Here is an 18692-nt window from a genome sequence, read left to right as displayed (position 1 = left end):
GTTATCATGTACTGGCTCAGCCCTAGTGAACAAACCAAACACTCACAACAAACAAAACATTTTTGGCTTTTCTATTCTTTACAACATATAGAGACTGGACTAGGAAAGGCAAACAACACTGAGCAACATTGAGACTATCTGCCAACGAATAAATTAATCTGTTAAATTCTGGGGTTAATAGAGAGACATGTAATTGTAAGAAGTCAAAAATTAACAACATTTTTTTACCTTGACTTGCCCAGTGTTGATTACCATACCATTGTTACCCAAAATAATTTTAAATAAGCAATGAAAAATTACTGACTGTGACAATTGTTTATTTCAATATCTGTACAAGCCACAAAAAATCATTTTTTTCATATACACAAAACATCAAAGTTCTAACATCAATATAATTCACATTGTTGTCAAAATGTGTAAATTGCACCTTAAAAAATTACGTCTCCTTTCGACACATAAGAAATATATTAAGATTAGAACTTTATAATTTTTTTTTACACTTTACACAAAATTCATTTTTTTGCTTAAAAAACGACAGGGAATTGAAAAAAATGCTTAAGACTGTTTAGTTAATGGAACAGCCCTTTCATATGGTCATTCCTATTTAATTATGCAATATTACATAGATCGTATATCTTGCTATGATATCACAGTGACCCTAATGTAAAAGCAAGCAGTGCTTTCAAAGCAATAAATATAATATGGGAGCCCTGGTAATAAGTACATATTCGTGTATATTTTTGCGTATTCTTCGGACTTTCTTCCTTGCTTTTAAAAAGCAATGATGTATTCTTACATTATATATATATTTATACAGTGTTTATGTATATAAAAAAGACATATATCTTTACAACGCAGCTCATCTATAAGACAAGCTTTATACATATCAGTTTCTCAGTAAAACATGACGTAAATCTTTGATACCTACATCAAGTAGAATTCTTCATCTAGCAGAAATACATAACATATCTGTACGGTCTCGTTATTTGTATTTACATATAACTGGGAAGGACGGTCACAATATTACAGTCTTGGTCCATAGGGTGTCGCAATAGGAACAGTTGTACTATTTGTGGAATAAAACAGTTCTATCACAGATATTTAGTATCTTAGCTTTGCCTTGCACAGGATTTTGAACATCTGTGATAAAAATCTGTCCACAAATTTGTCGAAAAGTTAACATTTACATACTGTATAAATCAGTTGTTTACTTCTGTTCCTAAAACAAGAATTATGTTTCCAGTGAAAATATTCCTGAGTTTTTTTTTTGTTTTTTTGTAGTTCTTGAAGAACCTCATGGAATTTTTTCAATAATAATAATAATAATACGACATACAAAATGGGAGAAAAAAGATTCTTAAAAAATTGATTCTCTTAAAAATCAGTCTACTTGAATAATTGGCGTGCATAGTGCCATATACGGAAGAAATATTCATCTCTCCTAAGCAAGGAAGCGCGTGCGTATGAATGGATGTCGGCATCCATTCCAGCTTCTTTCATCCAAGACGTGGTTGTCTCTGTACTGAAGCTTAGGGATGGTGTATGGTCCTTCTCTCCATCTTCTGCCTTTACCACATCATAGTAGTCTGTATCTAAACAGCCAAACAGACAACCTGTTACTAAATGCTTCTAGATATAGGGTAAATAGGTTCTCTATTCCTCTTCCTAGATCAAGCATGCAACACTTACATTCCTTCTGTCAAAGATTTCGCCTGAAGCTCATGAATGTTGGCTAGGCCATGCTAGTTACGAGCTTTCTGCAGCATCCGTTCAAGATATCTTCCATGTTGCGTAAGTGCACAAAGACCTACCTGATATCTTATTCATGAGACACAGGCTAAATTGTCATGCATATCATGCATTATTATTGTAACTTCTAAAATATTATTCGCTATACTTAAAAACAAAGCCAATATTTCCAGACTAAAATCATACTCAATGGCAACTATGATGGTATCATTTGGTAAAATCAAATCGTATTGACCAATGTGTAATATTTCTGTTCTCCTGGGCTTTACATGCAGAATGTTATGATCCTTGTCTATTTCATCATGAATTTTCAGCGTTCAGTGGTGATGAAGATGCTGATGGATTGATTTGGGTTATTTTACTTCACTTTACTGCCACTTTTGGCTAATCACAAAGATGAGTAATGATGTGATGAAACTGACAAACAAACACTTCAAAGAAAACCCATGGCCAGGCTGGGATTTGAACCTGGGACCTCTGGCCTTGTAGTGAACAGTGCTAACTAATCCACCATGAAGGTCAGCTGGTCAGGAAGACATAAAACTTTGCTTGTTCTGTGGAGTAGCAAATGCAGCTCTGCCATTCTAAAGTATGGCAGGATATTAATATTGTTATTAATACTCTAATTATTATTATTAAAGCTTGGACAGTACTGCCACCTATGACGTTATGCATTTACACCAGTGGAAAACACTTCCAAGCCCACATTATCATCCATTTGCCAATTCCATATTCATATAATATTAATGAATGTAAACCAAAATAAAATTAGTACTTATGAATTACATATTCAGAAAAAAATATGAAAGGGATGTTGAAATATCTTTTTTAACATATTCTTTATAATTAATTAACCCCATTAAACACAATGCAATTCGCATTTTAATTTATTCTCCAAAGTCACACTGGTATTGAAATCCAATTATTAGACAACTGTCTATCACATTAATTATTATTAATTTGGCATTGATGAAGAAAATGTACAGCTTATTCTACGAATTTGTTTTCTTGAAAAAGTATAGTAATTTACAGTGAACAATTATTAATTCATTATTCTCTACTTTCTTACGCATTTTCAGTTCTTGTTATAATAATAATAATAATTTGTGATAATTTGAGGACATAGAAACAAAAATATTTTATAATAGTCACCATTGAATAAAACAATTCACATATTGTTATTCTGACAATGGTTACAGCTCTAAGTTTACAAAATTGAATATACTGTCTTTATTATTTTGATAGCTACTGTAAGTGTTAAATAATGTGACCTGTACATAGTGAAATTGTGGTCTTTCCACAATATATCATAATTAGTTAGAATTAACCTTCAAATGTTATTTGTTATTCGGTCTTCCATAATAAAAATACATACTATTAATAATAATATAGCACAATACATAACTAAGATTTGTTATGAAAACATTTTGTGGCCATAAATAACACAATACGTAAACAATTTTGTGAACAAAACCTTATAAGTCTTTGTGATTTTTCAAAAATATCACAGAATCTTTGCTTGATATAAATTCATGCAAGAACACCTTTGTAAGCAAAAACACTGTGTTCTATGTTTAATTCTTTTAAATGCAATGAAGCTGCTACTAAGAAAAAAAAATGTAACATTGTATAGTGAACATACTGGGCAAGCCAAAGTGTAAAATGTCCTGTTAGTGTTTTAATAATTGTGTACAAGCTGATTAATGCTAAAACAAAAGCCTTAATTCTACGTAGACAACATTTGATTACATCCATTTTCAATACAAGTCTGTTCTTATGAGTAACTTAACTTACTGCTTACAATATAAAAATATTTATATGATAAAGTTTTTCGTATCTTCCAACCTATGAACATTTCAATGTTATGTTTTAAAAGAGGAATAATGTTATAAATATCATGTACATGTGTTAGTGCATACAAATGTATGTGGTAATGTTAATAAGCATGTTCTTGCAAAGTATTATTGGAAAATAGCCAGTCATTAATGTTTTAAGTACCACTTGTTGCAGATAGGATTCTATTCACTTTCACACATCAGTTGAAAGTGTTATACCTATCTCCAGTTCAATACCCTAGGGGACAGGTTCTTGATGAGAAATATACCCCTGTCTCTCCTGCACCTCACTGACATATATCTTGTTTTAATACACAAATTTAACAACAAAACAAAGGCAACACCTTCATTAACAGTTCTATAAATATACATGATAAAGATAGGTCCATTATTGTTTCAATTATAAATATTTTGAACCAGTGGCAGTGATTGGGTGGCAAAACTGGTCTACTGTCTCTTGGTAGACAAGGCTTAGAATTAAGAGGCTATACTGTGGGCAAAAAGTGGGGAGGGAGACAACTGCCTTGTCCCCCTAATCCCCACCACTGTTTTGAACCATATTTTGACTAAATCCTTTCTTATTTGACCAATTAAAATTTATGAGTTTACATTTAAAAAATTGCATAATTCAATTATTGAATGTTCACAGCTTCAAAATACTGTTACTACGACTTCATCTGAATTTAATATATGCAGTATTATTATTATTTGACATTTTGCACAAATGAGGTTTTACTTTCTCTCAACATTTGCTTCGGGTACTTAAAACATTGTAGTAAAGTAGCATCAAGTTATAAATACAAGCTAAGTTTTTGTATACATTCTCTATACTATGTAAAATATTACCACTTTTAAATCTCATTTTAAAGGAATGTATAAAAATAACTGTACCATATCTATGAATAGAATTATAAATAGTAATGGAATATACAACTAATAAACTCAGTAACTAATCTTTAAATGTATTGTTTCCATCACAGTAACAAAGATATATCTTACTAAATTTTTGGACTAGACGTTTCCTCATTTAAATAACAAACGAATTGCTCTATTGCAAGGTAGTAATTTTCATATCAGAATTTAATAATACTGTTTCGAAACTAATACACAGAAGAAACTTGTTCAAGGAACAAGACGAAGAACAGGACTTGGTACTTTATTATTATTGACTAATATTATCAAATCAGTGTTTTGTAAAAAGTTTATTTTGAATCTGCATTATTCACATATGGACTAATTTGGATTGGGCTCACACTGCAAACTCTGATTTCAATCACTATGTGACTCCACTGGGGGAGAACCATCAATTTATCACTAAAACTGCAAATTATCTACAATTAAGGGCACAATTATTACTGTTTTTAATAATAATTTATAATTATTCTTCTGAGTATTTTGTAAATAAAATTTCTAAATACTTTCTCTCAGGCAAAACTATGGCAGTCAACCAATTACATACATTAATTAAGGAGGTTATTTAATAATTCATGTTAATGGAATGATTTTCATTTAATGTCAGATCTGTGAAAATATCAGTTGTCAGTATCCGTACTTTATAGGGATCAGTTAAAATTTCATAACAATCCACTTCTACCGAGACATGAATGACAATACTATAAATTCTGATATTGCATCACTACAAGCACAACAATATTCAATTCAGTGTTCATGTAGGAAAAGAAGCAACATATTAGGTACATAGTGGTACTTTTTTGATGTGTTCAATAGTGGAATGAGAACTGGAAAATAAGGAGAACGTAACTTACCAGCTGGACGGACAACCTTGAAGGGTTCCTCAGACTCCAGTGGATTGCTGACGCCAACCTCATTTCGTGCAAATATTCTTAACAAATACTCATGCCCCTCCTGAAAGAACAACATATAATCAGTGCTTGGAAATAATCATTCGAACTGTAACTAGCTTCTTTTAAAAGTAAGTAGTTGTACCTGTAACAGAGTTACTTTCTCGCAATAGAAGTAACATTATCAACAGTTTACTTTTTCAGTTACTTCGTGACACTTAAATTGTAAAGGTAAAGTTCCCCGTGGATATAGCATCATGTTATGAAGGCACATTTAGGGACTGTGGGGTAGGGCCCTACACATTTTATAGGTGATGTGACCAGCACCATGCTCCAGCCATCTTTACCTCCCATGGATTTGAGGCTGGGTGAGCCCCAGAGCCACTTTATGTCGGGGACAAGGCAAAAATCCTGACCTTAGATCATCCACCTTGCAAATCAAATCCTGGTCTCCTGCATGGCAGTAAGATGCCTTACCGACCTTAACACCACGGCTCCTTCACCACATTTAAATTGCTAACTTCAAATTTGTAATGTGGGTACAGAGCTAAATTTTGCAGTTCTGTTTCCAGCTATGTGTTTTCTCCTGATGCTAAGGTGATATGATTTTTGTGGAACTGACTAAGTCAAGGAAATCCTACCTTCACTGCATACCAAATTTAGAACACCCATGCTTTATTGCAATTCATTACTTCTCATTGCGTGTAAAGGTTGCAGTGTTTTGGGTGGATCGCTACATACATTGGAATGTGGTAGTTAAGGTAGAAAGAAGCCATTGCCTAGGGAGTGGATCTTGTCGAGCTGGAAATGGAAGAGAGAGAAACAGGTGCAAGAGAAATAGATGCTACCATATGCAAAGTACCATGACTGGCACAGAAACGAATTTTCAAAACAAAATTATTTACACTAAGTTGACTTTTTTTGTCATTTTTTTTGTCTGTTGCAATAATATCAATATATGAAGACTTGTATTATGTACCACAAGCATAAATATAACACATGTAAGCCTTCACATATTTATTTTATTGCAATTAATGATCACTGATTGTGATCAGTTTATGTATGTATGATTATGTATGGAGCAGAGACTTGGACAATGGCAGAGAGACATAAAAGAAAGATGCAGGCAGTGGAGATGAAATTTCTAAGGAGTATATTGGGGAAGACTAGAAGGGATAGAATAAGGAATGAAGAGATATGACAGACAGTGGGGGTGGTGAAGCTTCAGGACAGAATAGATCAGGCACAGATGAGATGCTTCGGACACATGAAGAGGATGGATGCAGAAAGACTACCAGTAATATCTTACAATTCACAAGGAGTGGGAATAAGGCCAACGGGGAGACCAAGATGTCGGTGGAAAGAACAGACAGCAAAGAGTGTTAGGAGAAGAGGACAATATTGGAACACCATGGAAAAAGAGGAGTGGTGGAAGACCAGGAAAAAAATGGAGAGGCTTGACTTCTATGCAGACCCAGCCAAAGGCAGTAAACTGGGAAGGAGGAGGATGATGAATGTGAGTAATTTATTTGTTTAACCTCATGCAAAGATTTTTTTAAAAAAACAAACTCACCTGCAGATCCCTGATGTTGAGCTTCTGAATGTCTGCTCTGACACGACCAACTTCCATCCACATTGTTTTCTTGATGTCACGCATGGCAATCGTGTACCCTTCAATTGGAGCACCTCCGTCGCTCTCAGGAATGCCCCACTCGATGATGATGGAGTTCGGACCAGTGCCTCGAATCTCAAGTGGTGCAGTTGGTGGAGAAGGTGGTGCTGGGAAGAATAGTAATAAAGAAATCAGTCGCTTCATGTTGCAGGAAGGATGCAGCATCAAATTAATATATTGAAAGAAAGTACTCAAATATCCATGAAACTAATTTTTCTTTTCCATATTCTATAATTTCTGTGGTTAATGCATGGAAACTTGTTGTACTATTCCTGGACCAGAACAACAGAATCCCACCAAGCAATAGCACAATAAATTCTCAAGAGGATGGTGGCTGTGGACACTGAAATTACTACAACACACATATGCACACCCAAAGAGTTGTGGGTAAGTGAGAACTTCCTTTATTACATTAATAGTCATTTCATGTTGAATTAATTTTTAAGCTTTTATTTTAAAATAATTTTGATGAATCATTTATTAGTAACTCTGCTAAGACTTGAATTTATTGTATTGTCTTTATATTTATATATGACTTATTGCTTTATTAGTAATCAAGAAGAATCCTATTTTTGCTTACTATTTCTTTCATGTGTATGTGAGGTTGTTCACACTGAACCTTATTGTTTATAAGTCCACATTATGAACAGAAAGGCTAATATGAACTGGGCCTACAGTTTAATGTAAGATCTGAACCACTATGTTCCTCCACTGTGTATTAAGCCTGGAACCCCTTGATTATAAGGTATCAACATCACCACTGCACTATTGGGGAGATCCTTCAGCTTGAATTTAGTGAAGTGTAATCCTAGGTACTATTTTATTACTATTTGTAATCCCTCTAGTCAAATACTTATTCTGCTAATGTTGTAATTTACCAAGGTTTACTGTCAGTGTCACCATATTTTGAATTTTATGGAATTCGTAGATGATTTTCATTTTAAGTCAACTTTCTTGTACTCATATAGGCTATTTAGGACTGAATCCACAGTTTAAAAAAGAACCAAATCACTGGGAATCGAACAATACATGCACTGATTACAAGGCAGTACTTGTAGGCACTAGATGGTATAACTTCAAGTTTCATAATGTGTTCATCATGCATCTCTTACACTAAACACATGCTTTCCCACATAGTTTTTTTGAGTTTTTGTTTCAAGTCCACTTTCATGCACAGACAGGATAATTGGGACTGGTCCTACAGTTTCAAGTGGAATCTGAACCACTAGGTGCCTCCACTGGGTATCGAACCTGGGTTTTTCCCAGTAATGTGCGTCTACGCGTAAACATCGATTGTCTACATTCTACGTGTAGACAACATAGACTATGTGAAATATGTAATCTACGTATATGACGTAATCATAGTAGACAACGTGGTGTTTGGCGTTCTTCGTGTAAGGCATGAGCAGGTCCAGCCAGAGTCAGCAGGTGAAAATAGAAGAATTCCACTGTCCAGAAATAAGTGTTTTAAGTATTTATTTACGTTCAACCAATTCACTACGTATTAATTGCATTGAAAGAAAAACTTGTTGCGCCACACACACACACACACACACACAAGAAAGCGATGTCCGTAGAATGACAATATTTGTTTTCCTTATATTTCCACCAGTTCACACATGCATGGAAAACTGCCTTAAAGATGCATGCACTTTCCTATGCAGTAACAAGGAAAAATGTATAAATATTTTTTTAGCCTTTCCCTTTGTCAGTGTAAAAAATAATGTCCGTTTTCACCTATGGCTGTCATTTTTTTTTCTTCAGGTAGTACTTTCTTCCCTCGTTAATAAAAATTCAATAACTTTTGATTACATCGGATTGTCTTAAGTTGCTAATAGGCCCAGATTATTGAAATATTTGATGAAAGAAATACTTTCTCTTTTAAAGAACACTGGGATTTCTTTCTTCCTGTTGTTTATATTATCTATAGTAGGCTATGTAAACTATAAGCCAATGTAATCTTCGTATAGATTACGAGTAGACAACGCATGTAGACGTAAACTTATAGTCTACAGCACATCACTGGTTTTCCCACACAATAATAGTCAAAAGGAGTAATTTGTAAAATTACATAAATTGCAGTCATAAATACTAGATTTTGCAAATTTTAATCTTTTAATATAAGTAGAAGATTTAAAACTGTAAAAAGAAAATAACACTATTGAAGGTTGTAATTCCTGCAACATGAACTTGACAAACGAATGTGATGTAATGAACTGAAAATCAATGCCAGTGAAACTAAATTTATGAGATCCACCAGACATCCATAACATATATAGTTTCCAATTTGTTGTGTGAGAACCTAGGGACGTAAATCCAATTTATTTAAATTGGAGATACGTGACTCCACCTTACTATCAAGACTTAGAAGTGGAGATATGTCGATCTGACTCCAAATAAGAGCTCCTCAGAGGAAATATGTTCAACAATACATTTGCTTGCTTGATTGATTGATTTAGTTTATTTCAATTGGCTTTTTGTGCCACTTTTGGCTAATTTGCGAAGATGGGATGAGTGATGTTATCATGAAATTGATGAATGGACACTCATACCCATACCAGGGCTGCGATTTGATCCCGGGACCCCTGGTGTCGTAGCACGATGTGCTAACCACTCTGCCACAGGGTAAAAAAAAGTAAAAAAAAAAGTGTTCCCCTGTGCATAGCACCACGCCATGAAGGCGTATAGGGGGTGTGGGGGCCGGCAACAATACATTTGCATTTATGCAATTATGTTCCTCTGGTGCTCATGTTGTAAATTAAAGGACAGAACTATTAAAAAATTTGATGCGAACAAGGGCTTTACACTTATTTTCTCTTCTTCTGTCATAATTTTAAGTTGACTTTTAGAAAACTGAATTGGAATGAAATTAGAACTAAAAAGAGAAAAATATCAGTTAGAAAAAAAAATTAAAAACTACAGAAAACTTGGTGAATTGAAATTGGTTTGTTTACTCTATTAGGTTACTGTGGGAGAAATGTTACGAAAACTTCTAATCAGATTGGTCATCATTGATTGTGATTTTTGGTGATTTCATTTACATGCTGGCAGTGTGGTATTTAAGAAATTTCCAGTGGGGAGGGGGAAATTCTACTGACTGTCTGGGGACAGCATGAGATAATGACTTTATGACATATAACATTTCCCCCATGGATAAAATTTATCAAGCAGAGGGGGGACACAAGTACCCAAAGGGGGGAAAATCCTCTCCACCCCCCTACAAATACCACCCTGCATGCTGGTTAATTCACAACCCAGCTTTTCTTTCAACTGTCAAACTATTGAAATGTTTACTTGATGACTTACTTGCATGAGTTTTCAGGCTGACACGTTCCGTCTCTGCCGCTTCACTCAAGCCAATGGAATTCTCAGCATACACCCTGAAGAAGAATTGAGACTTCTCCTTCAAATTGTGAATGGTGTGAAGAGTAACAGTGGGATCCAGTGTAACGACCTTCTCCCACTTGTCGCTGGTTGCCAACCTCTTCTCAATGATGTAACCTAAATAGAATAATTAGCAAAATCTTTAGAATATGTCAATTACTTTTTCCTTGGAAGAGAAGTGTTAACATGCATTAGAAAGAAATCAGCAATGAGTTTGAAATTATCATTTCTTCTGTGAACATGGTGGTACATGAAATGATCCACTAATTGTTTGTGATATTTCTCGTCACAAAACAAATTCCCTGACTTTTTTAAATAAATTTTCAAACCAATCTGTGGCACTTTCACATGCTAATAACCACATTTCAAGTGTTCAACTGCACTTTCTATTCAAGAGAATGAAGTTCATTCAAATTTTCAAAATAAATGAAAGAAATGGAATTATAACATTTCTACATGGAATATCTCCCAAGAAACTGGTTCAAGGTAAAAAAAGGTGATCTTTATTTTCATTTCCAAATCCTGGCAAGCACAAAACTACTTGATTTCCCCTTCATTTTCCCAGTGTTATAGCTGTATTTTCAAAATTCTCCGACTTTTCCATGACTTTTTCCCCACAAAAGTTTATTTTCCTGACTTTTCCATGTTTTCATCCAAAGGTTTATTCTCCTTACTTTACCAGAATTTTGGTTGTATTTCCAAAATTTCCTGACTTTCAAGACTTTTCAACTCAAAGGTTGAAATCCATGACTTTTCCAGGACAGGGGACCCTACCTGGGAATGGGTCTTCACAGCTGTTGCAGCATTGTGTGGAAAGCAACTGTGCAATGAGAACGGGGTGAAGCATATTCATGATGCTTACAACGTAACAGAAAAAGTATCACTTCAAAGTGATAGCGGGTCAGCTCCAGTTTATAGTAGAAGGAAATTGACCTAACCTGTCAACTCAGCTCCTCCCGTGCTTGTTGGTGGACTCCATTGCAACGTGACACTCCTGCTTGTCACGTCAACCACAGTGAGACCCACAGGGGCTGAAGGCGGTGCTGCGGGAAAAGAAATTGGAATATTTCAGAATACATGCTATGTTTGGAACATTTGATTGTCTTGCATGCTCATTTAATGACTAAAATGAGAGAGAGAAATGATTAATTGTTTATGAATAAATTTTGGAAGTGATATTTCTGCTGACTTTGCAGCCAAACATATTAAGTGACTGACTTTCAATCTTGCATTAAAAATTCTCAGATTTGAGTCCTGGCCTAGGGAAGAGTGTTTACTGTAACGGTTTCATCATCAAGGTTATCGAAAAGAGGCAGTAAACAATCAACATAATAAAATATAAACAATGATATAAAGCATAACTTACACCACATGGCATCATTTTACTAAGAAGCAGAAGTTCAAAATGTCCAGTTTTGGCATGTACTAACTTACAGTTCATACATCATGTGGCTTTATCATGAGTGAAACCAAGAATCAATGTGCAGGGTAACTACGATTTTTTGACTGAAATTCCCTGACATTTCCAGGTTTTCCAGTCCAAAAATGAAATTTTTCCAGGTATGTTTATCATCATGATTTTTACTTTTGAACCTTGTGTTTTTCAATTGAATAAATAATCTGTTAATTATTATGAATATTCACTTTCACAACTTTTTATTTAGCAAATTTCATTCTACACACACAAGAATGTGAAAATTCGAAGAGTAAAATGTAAAATTACAATCGGCATCAAATGTATTGGGTGCTACAATCACGTGCATCTAGCCTTCAGACTAAGGTAACAAAGATACATTATTTCACCATAAGAGATCTCCACAATATAAAAACAACAGAAAACGTTCATAAACCATACACAATTTTTCATTTTTTGGCGGATTTACAGTGTCATAGGAAATGCTGCTTTTTTGCTTACATTTATAAGTACACAGCATCTGGAGAAATTTTTGTTGCATATAGGAATTCTATAGGAAATGCCAACAAGACTAAGATCTATAAATAATAGACTATAATTATCGGAAAGGTTGGTGAAGATGAGGTTATGATCATATTGTCAATGTACTTTAGTTATCAATCAGATTTTACTTTGATATTCTTTCTAATATCTAGTATTATAAAAGTGAAAATTTTTTGCAGCAATTCAAAGGAACCATAATTTTGCACAAGACTGAGAATCATAAGAATGAGATAAAGAAGTTTCTGAACTGAATCTTTTTTAGGAGTGGAATCACAAGAACCGAATCCAGAAGTGGAAGTGAACTGCTTGTTCATTTTGCAACTTTTTCTCTTGCAGACTCCAAAATGCATGTAAATTCCAGACTATCTGCAAAATTTCCTGACATTTCTCTGATTTTTCCCTGACAAGCCAAATTCCCTGACATTTCCCTGTTTTCCAGGTTTTAATGTGGCTGCCTGGCTGGCGAAAAAGCCACGTATGTAGCGAAAGGTTGAGTAAAATAAGCTAGCACATGCCAAAGCTGGAACTTTTAAACTTCTGCTACTTAGTAAACAAAGATTGATTTTACTGGGATATGTTTGGTTTAAAATGCAATATTTTCACTGTTTCAAACCGTCTTCATCAGATGAAATAGCATGAACAATAAGTCTGATCACAGGTTGGTTCTGTTTGAGTAAGTCAATGTGTCAATCAAATTGACTTTCATTGACACATTGATTTAATAAAAACCAACCTGTAACCTGTAAATGACCTACAATTTCATAATGTGATTTGAGATAATGCAGTGAGGTACAGTGATATCGCATTGCTTACTCTGGATCAATTAGAGATGTAGTGATGTCGATGAATGTTGCAAGTAAGAGTTTCATTCCGACATGTACATAATAAAAATTATCACTAAGTTCTTTGCTATCTTACACATATCTACATATACTTACTTATCCTCTTTCCAACTGTGATTGGCTCTTCAGGAGCATAAGGCTGACTCGTTCCCACTTCGTTCCTTGCCGTGACTCGGAAATGATATGACAATCCCAACTTCAGTCCCGTAACGTCTATGTGAGTCATTTCTGCCGAAGTTGACCCAATTTTCTGCCACGCTTTCTTCCCAAGTTCACGTCTTTCAACAATGTACTCGAGGAGAGGAGCTCCACCGTCTGTTTCCGGAGGCTGCCACTTCATCGTCAACGATGTTTCGTTCATTCCAGTTACTTCAAATGGCCCTTGTGGAGGCGATGGCTTGTCTGGAAACAAAAGGCATTGTTTTACAACTATGTAAAAGTTGAACACTTACCAACAAATGGAAATAGGTAAATTAGATCCTTAGATTGCATGACAATTCACACCATTCATTTGATTGCAAAAAAAGGGCAAAAACCTTACATTCACAATAATGAATGAATGAATGAATGATTCACCATTTTGCACCTTAGAGGTGTAGGTTATCTAAATAACCAATTGAGAAAGGTTAAGAAACCCAACAGATTAAAAAAATATTACAATTACTAAAAAATTCTGCACAGACAGTGGAAGAGACCTGCTCCTTTCAAAAAAATCTGAAACATTTGCTAAAACACCCTCAACATCTCCCAACATGGATGGTAAATAATTGTGAAGGTTAAAACTTTGAGCAAAGCAACTTATCTTCACAATAATCAACACAATAATTAATTTCCATGAATTAGCATTCCAGCAGAACCAAAGGAGAATATGGATTAACTTGAAAAGCAATTGTGTACCATGCACATATCAAGTCAAACTTAACATTTTACTATTGCACCATCAAATTCAAAGAATAAATGTTTATTTGCAAGTGTGTTTAAATTTCAATAATGCGATTTTCTTGTGAAGGTCGACCATAACATGAACCTGATAATTCATACTTTCCCCCTCTAACTTCTAAAGATTTTAATTGATTAAGGTTGTAAAAGTTAAAAAAAGCTGTGATAATGGTCATATTGCAGCGTGTTCCTGTATGGAATTTGAAACAAAGAAAGAAATAACTTATCAGAATGTTAGTGCAAATATGACAATTCTAACAGCTAATTCAGTAAGAATAAGAACAGTTATGCCAGATATTCTCTCATCTGGTGTTTCAAGCAGTAATATCTCCCTCAGTAAATAATAATAGTAATAATAATAATAATAATAATAATAATAATAATAATAATAATAATAATAATAATAATAATAATAATAATAGTAGTAGTCGTAGTAGTAGTAGTCGTCGTCATTTTTTCTTTTTTTTTACAATAATTATTGATGACCTCACCCTACCAAAATTTCCGGTGATATCCAGAAGAAGAGATAAAAAAATGGTAAACACTTCTCCATTTTGTAGACAAGAACAACAAATTAATGTTTGATGTAGGAAGAGTTGATCAAATGAAGTTTTCATTAGAAATGATAATGGCAGGCAGGAATACAGCTTACCATACTGGCTCTTAACTACGATGGTATCACTTTCCAATGCTTCAGATACACCAACTGGATTTGCAGCAGACACACGGAACATATATTCGTAACCCTCTCTCAACCGTTGGATGCAGTAGGAATAGATGTCACCCTCCACGTCTGCTACCTGTTGAAAGATCATTTTAAATATGTGTTATAACCAGTTTTAAAAGTAACTCAACATTAAATTTACTTTCATCAAAAAGTAACAACATTACAATTACTTTAATCAAAAAGTAGCACCATTGCATTTACTTTCATCAGTAAGTAACCCACAGTTACAGTTATTGTTACTTTGAAAAGCAATTGCAAGTAACATTAACTTCAAATGGGTTCAAACAAGTATTCTCAGGTTATGTCAATGGTTAAGCTGGAATTTAATTACAACCTTTCAAGCACATAATCAGAGAATGAACCAATTCCTATTTTCAAGCAGTTTGTTCTTTTTTCTACTACGTAATAACACCTAAATTTTACACTATATTTATTAAATTATAATAAACATACATATTGCATTAAGAAAATGTAGAAGTAAAAAAAATAATAAACTCTTATTCTGGAAAAGATTATGTCATGCACAACATTTGCAGTTATCAAATGTAGTTATGTGTAAAGATTAATTTTTTTTTTTTGGCAAACCATAATTATATTTATTACTGCTGGAATGTACTTGTTACCTGCAAAATGTAAGTAAGTATTACTAATTTCAAAAAGTAACTACAAACTGTTACCATTACTAAAAAGCAACAGTTATTTGTAAGTTGTTACTTCCAAGTGTTATTTATAACATTGTAATGGCCATTTTTTTCTTGTTTGCAGAAAGTGATGAAGTTTATGTTATCAAAATAACTCTATGTGGTTAAATGTGACGACCCTTTTCCTATATGAATATCAGAATATATTCTGATTCAAGTAATTATGTATAACCATATTTATATATTCCAAAGCATGGTGCTGATGGCGTCACATTCAAAATGGCCAAGATTGAGAATGTGTAGGACCCTACCCCCCACATCCTCCAAATGTGTCTTCATGGCATGGTGCTATAGCATGAGGAACTTTGCCTTTTTTTATATTTGTATATTACATAAAAAGCAAGAATAGGAATAATTATTCAGCATTTTGTTGGTAGGGACAAATTAATGGAGGACGAAGTTTGATATTATTAATGGGGATTAATGTCTTACTATTTTCAAAATTTTCTTTCCCTGCTGCAAATGTATACCTTTTGTTAGGAAAAAAACTGCTCCATCCAGTGAAGACATGAGCAAAGTCAATTGAAGATCCCACATTACACAACATAATTTCTCAAAAATTAATATAATAATAATATTAATAACCCATGGCTCGACAGCCCGTAACGGCCTTGGCCTATCTCCTGATTGCCAGTTTCCCTCCCACAACCCTACTTAGAGGTGTGGAGATCTTCAACCAGTAATGGGGTGATGTGGGGTAAAAACACAGTGAAGTACATCCCTCATCGCTAATTGCCAGAAACTCGCAGGGACAAGTTTCCGGTAATTCAAAACCGTGGAGTCAAATGGGGAAAAACATGATGGAGCCCCGCTCATCGCAAGATGTTCCCAGGATCAAACACGGTTTGATCTTGGGTCTCTTGTTTCAAGTGGAAGTGGTCCACTCAAGGTCACTTCTCCCCTTCGTGGAAGACACCCTCCTCATTTTCCCAGTTTCTTTTGACAGAGTTCCGCTCAACGAAAAGAATGGGGACCAGTTTGAGTGGGAGAGGCTTGTTCGAGGTGCCTGTCCGACATCTGGTTCATTCATTATATCCTGACATTTTTATGGCTTGACCGGGCTTCTTTCGATTAGCAAGGGTCCTAGTGCCGCACTGTGTTTTTACCCTTATAGGAGATTTTTATAACTGGGTTATGCTAGTCACTTGTATCTTCCCAATTTCCTTACGATGGTGGGTTGCCACCAGTCCTATACACAGGCCGAGAACCCCAGATACTGAACCCAGGTGAACTAGAAACCCATGCCGTCCTGCAGTCGGAGCCCAAAGCACATCACCTTAGACCGCACAGCCACCGAGGAGGACCAAAAATTAATATATTCTGCAAATTTCAAAGCTGTTTATTACTTCCTCCAAACCTTAAACTTACTTCCACGCTAATTTATTTTGCAGCACAGAACATTTGAGATCATATATTAAAATATGATGTGCTGATATTGTTGGTCATTAGTTCCCATATACCAATTACGTATTCTTAATATGTAACATTCTTCTTTGTTATATATTCCATGTATGGGTCAACAACATACCTTCATCCAAATCATTTTCTCAACTTCACATTTCTCGATGGAGAAATTGGAAATATCCAATCCACCATCATCAGCTGGAGGCTTCCATACGATTGTTACAGATTCCTTCTGCATCTTCTTCACCAACAATGGTCCTTCTGGCTTGCTTGGCTTGTCTGCGTGTGTGCAACAAAAAAAAGTAAGTATTTTTGTGTATTGCTGTTAGCAAAATGTTAATGGTTTTATAGTTTCAAATTTACTTCTCATACATAAACCAAAAACAACACATTTTGAGTTCTTTAAGTCAAATTTGCTCAAATACTTTGAATAAGAAAAAAGGCTTTTTTTTTTTACCCCTCTGATCACAATATGGTAAACAAATTTGAAAAAAAAAGTTTGATTGTGGTCAAAATTTTCATACATGCTGCAATTTAAAACTTAAGTCAATTTGAAGAAAAAATCTTAAATCTGAAAAAAAATAATTGAAAAACCATTAATTATATTGAAATTGGATTGTTACATTAGATGGCTGAAACAAATCTTGGGTTTAATACTGGGCACTGAATAATACAAATTAACATATAACAAATAAAACTGCAATTGAAAAATGCATACTCTGTTAAGTTTCCACGGGCAAAATGTTTCAAAAATACATGAATAAGTTAATAAAATTACCTTGGAATCTTATAGAAATTAAATTTCACATTCAAGAATTTGCAGATTTCTTTGTACAGTAAATTTCATGAACAAGCAGGAATTAAAAAATCAAGAATTTAAAAACTTGCCAAAGGAAACAAAAAAATACAGTTTTCCTTAATTTGATGTTATTAAAGTTGAATAAACAAACAGAAATTCCAAAAAACAAAAAGAAAAAATGCATTTTAGATTAAGGACAGGACACGTACTTTCACCAGCAAACCTAGCATAAATACATATTAAAACTAAAGAAAATTGCAAATGTGGCAATGAAAATCCTGATGCACAACATTTATTCCTAGAATGTCCAATTTTCTCAAATCAACAAATCACACTCTACAAAGGTATACAACGTTTAAAAATTCCATTTCTTATATCACTCTCTTCCATTCTTTCAGATTTATCCCCTCCACTAATATGGCTTCTGTATGCATATGCTCGAAAATGTAGGCTCGAAATGCAAAATGATTTTTATAAAATAACAGCAAAAGGATAAAAGTGAATTATTCATATAATCGTTTTATATTTGCGATACTGGTGAACTTGAGTGACTATCAATTTCAGAAGAAAAACATTAAAACAAATACAAAAACAGTAACGATGTCCAAAATCGACAAGATATTGTTGACAGGGTCATGTGAAAGAAGAATAATAATTGAGAGTAGAGTAAAACAAAAAATATTATTACAAAATTTGGAACTGAGGCAGGCTGAACATGTAATCATTTATTAACACTTTTTACCATTTTTGTTTTTGAAACTGGATTAAAAAATATGTGGATTACTTTTAAGAGAAAAGTAATTCCAATATTCATTGTCAAATTGTTTATCTTACAATAACTTACATGTCTATACATGAATTAACCTTGCAAATACCATTTC

At 34.1% G+C, this 18692-nt stretch overlaps 1 protein-coding gene across 22 annotated transcripts in view; it reads right to left on the bottom strand.

Moving 5' to 3' along the window:
* Positions 1-300: 300 nt before the first annotated feature.
* The window catches only part of sls (sallimus), an 854140-nt gene continuing 835748 nt past the window's right edge, over positions 301-18692 (bottom strand). For all 22 annotated transcript variants that reach the window (XM_083122061.1, XM_083122066.1, XM_083122070.1 and 19 more), the window contains 8 exons: positions 17137-17291; positions 14833-14980; positions 13338-13643; positions 11381-11485; positions 10365-10559; positions 6960-7165; positions 5351-5450; positions 301-1592 (listed from right to left, as the gene is read on the bottom strand). In XM_083122061.1, coding sequence (XP_082978187.1) covers positions 1387-1592; positions 5351-5450; positions 6960-7165; positions 10365-10559; positions 11381-11485; positions 13338-13643; positions 14833-14980; positions 17137-17291 — 1421 coding nt within the window. In that variant the 3' untranslated portion in view covers positions 301-1386. The remainder of the gene's footprint in view (positions 1593-5350; positions 5451-6959; positions 7166-10364; positions 10560-11380; positions 11486-13337; positions 13644-14832; positions 14981-17136; positions 17292-18692) is intronic.

Source organism: Lepisma saccharinum, chromosome 5 (assembly GCF_977018435.1).
Source record: "Lepisma saccharinum chromosome 5, izLepSacc3.1, whole genome shotgun sequence".
NCBI classification, from domain to species: Eukaryota; Metazoa; Arthropoda; class Insecta; order Zygentoma; family Lepismatidae; genus Lepisma; species Lepisma saccharinum.
This window is presented reverse-complemented; position numbering and strand designations above follow the sequence as displayed.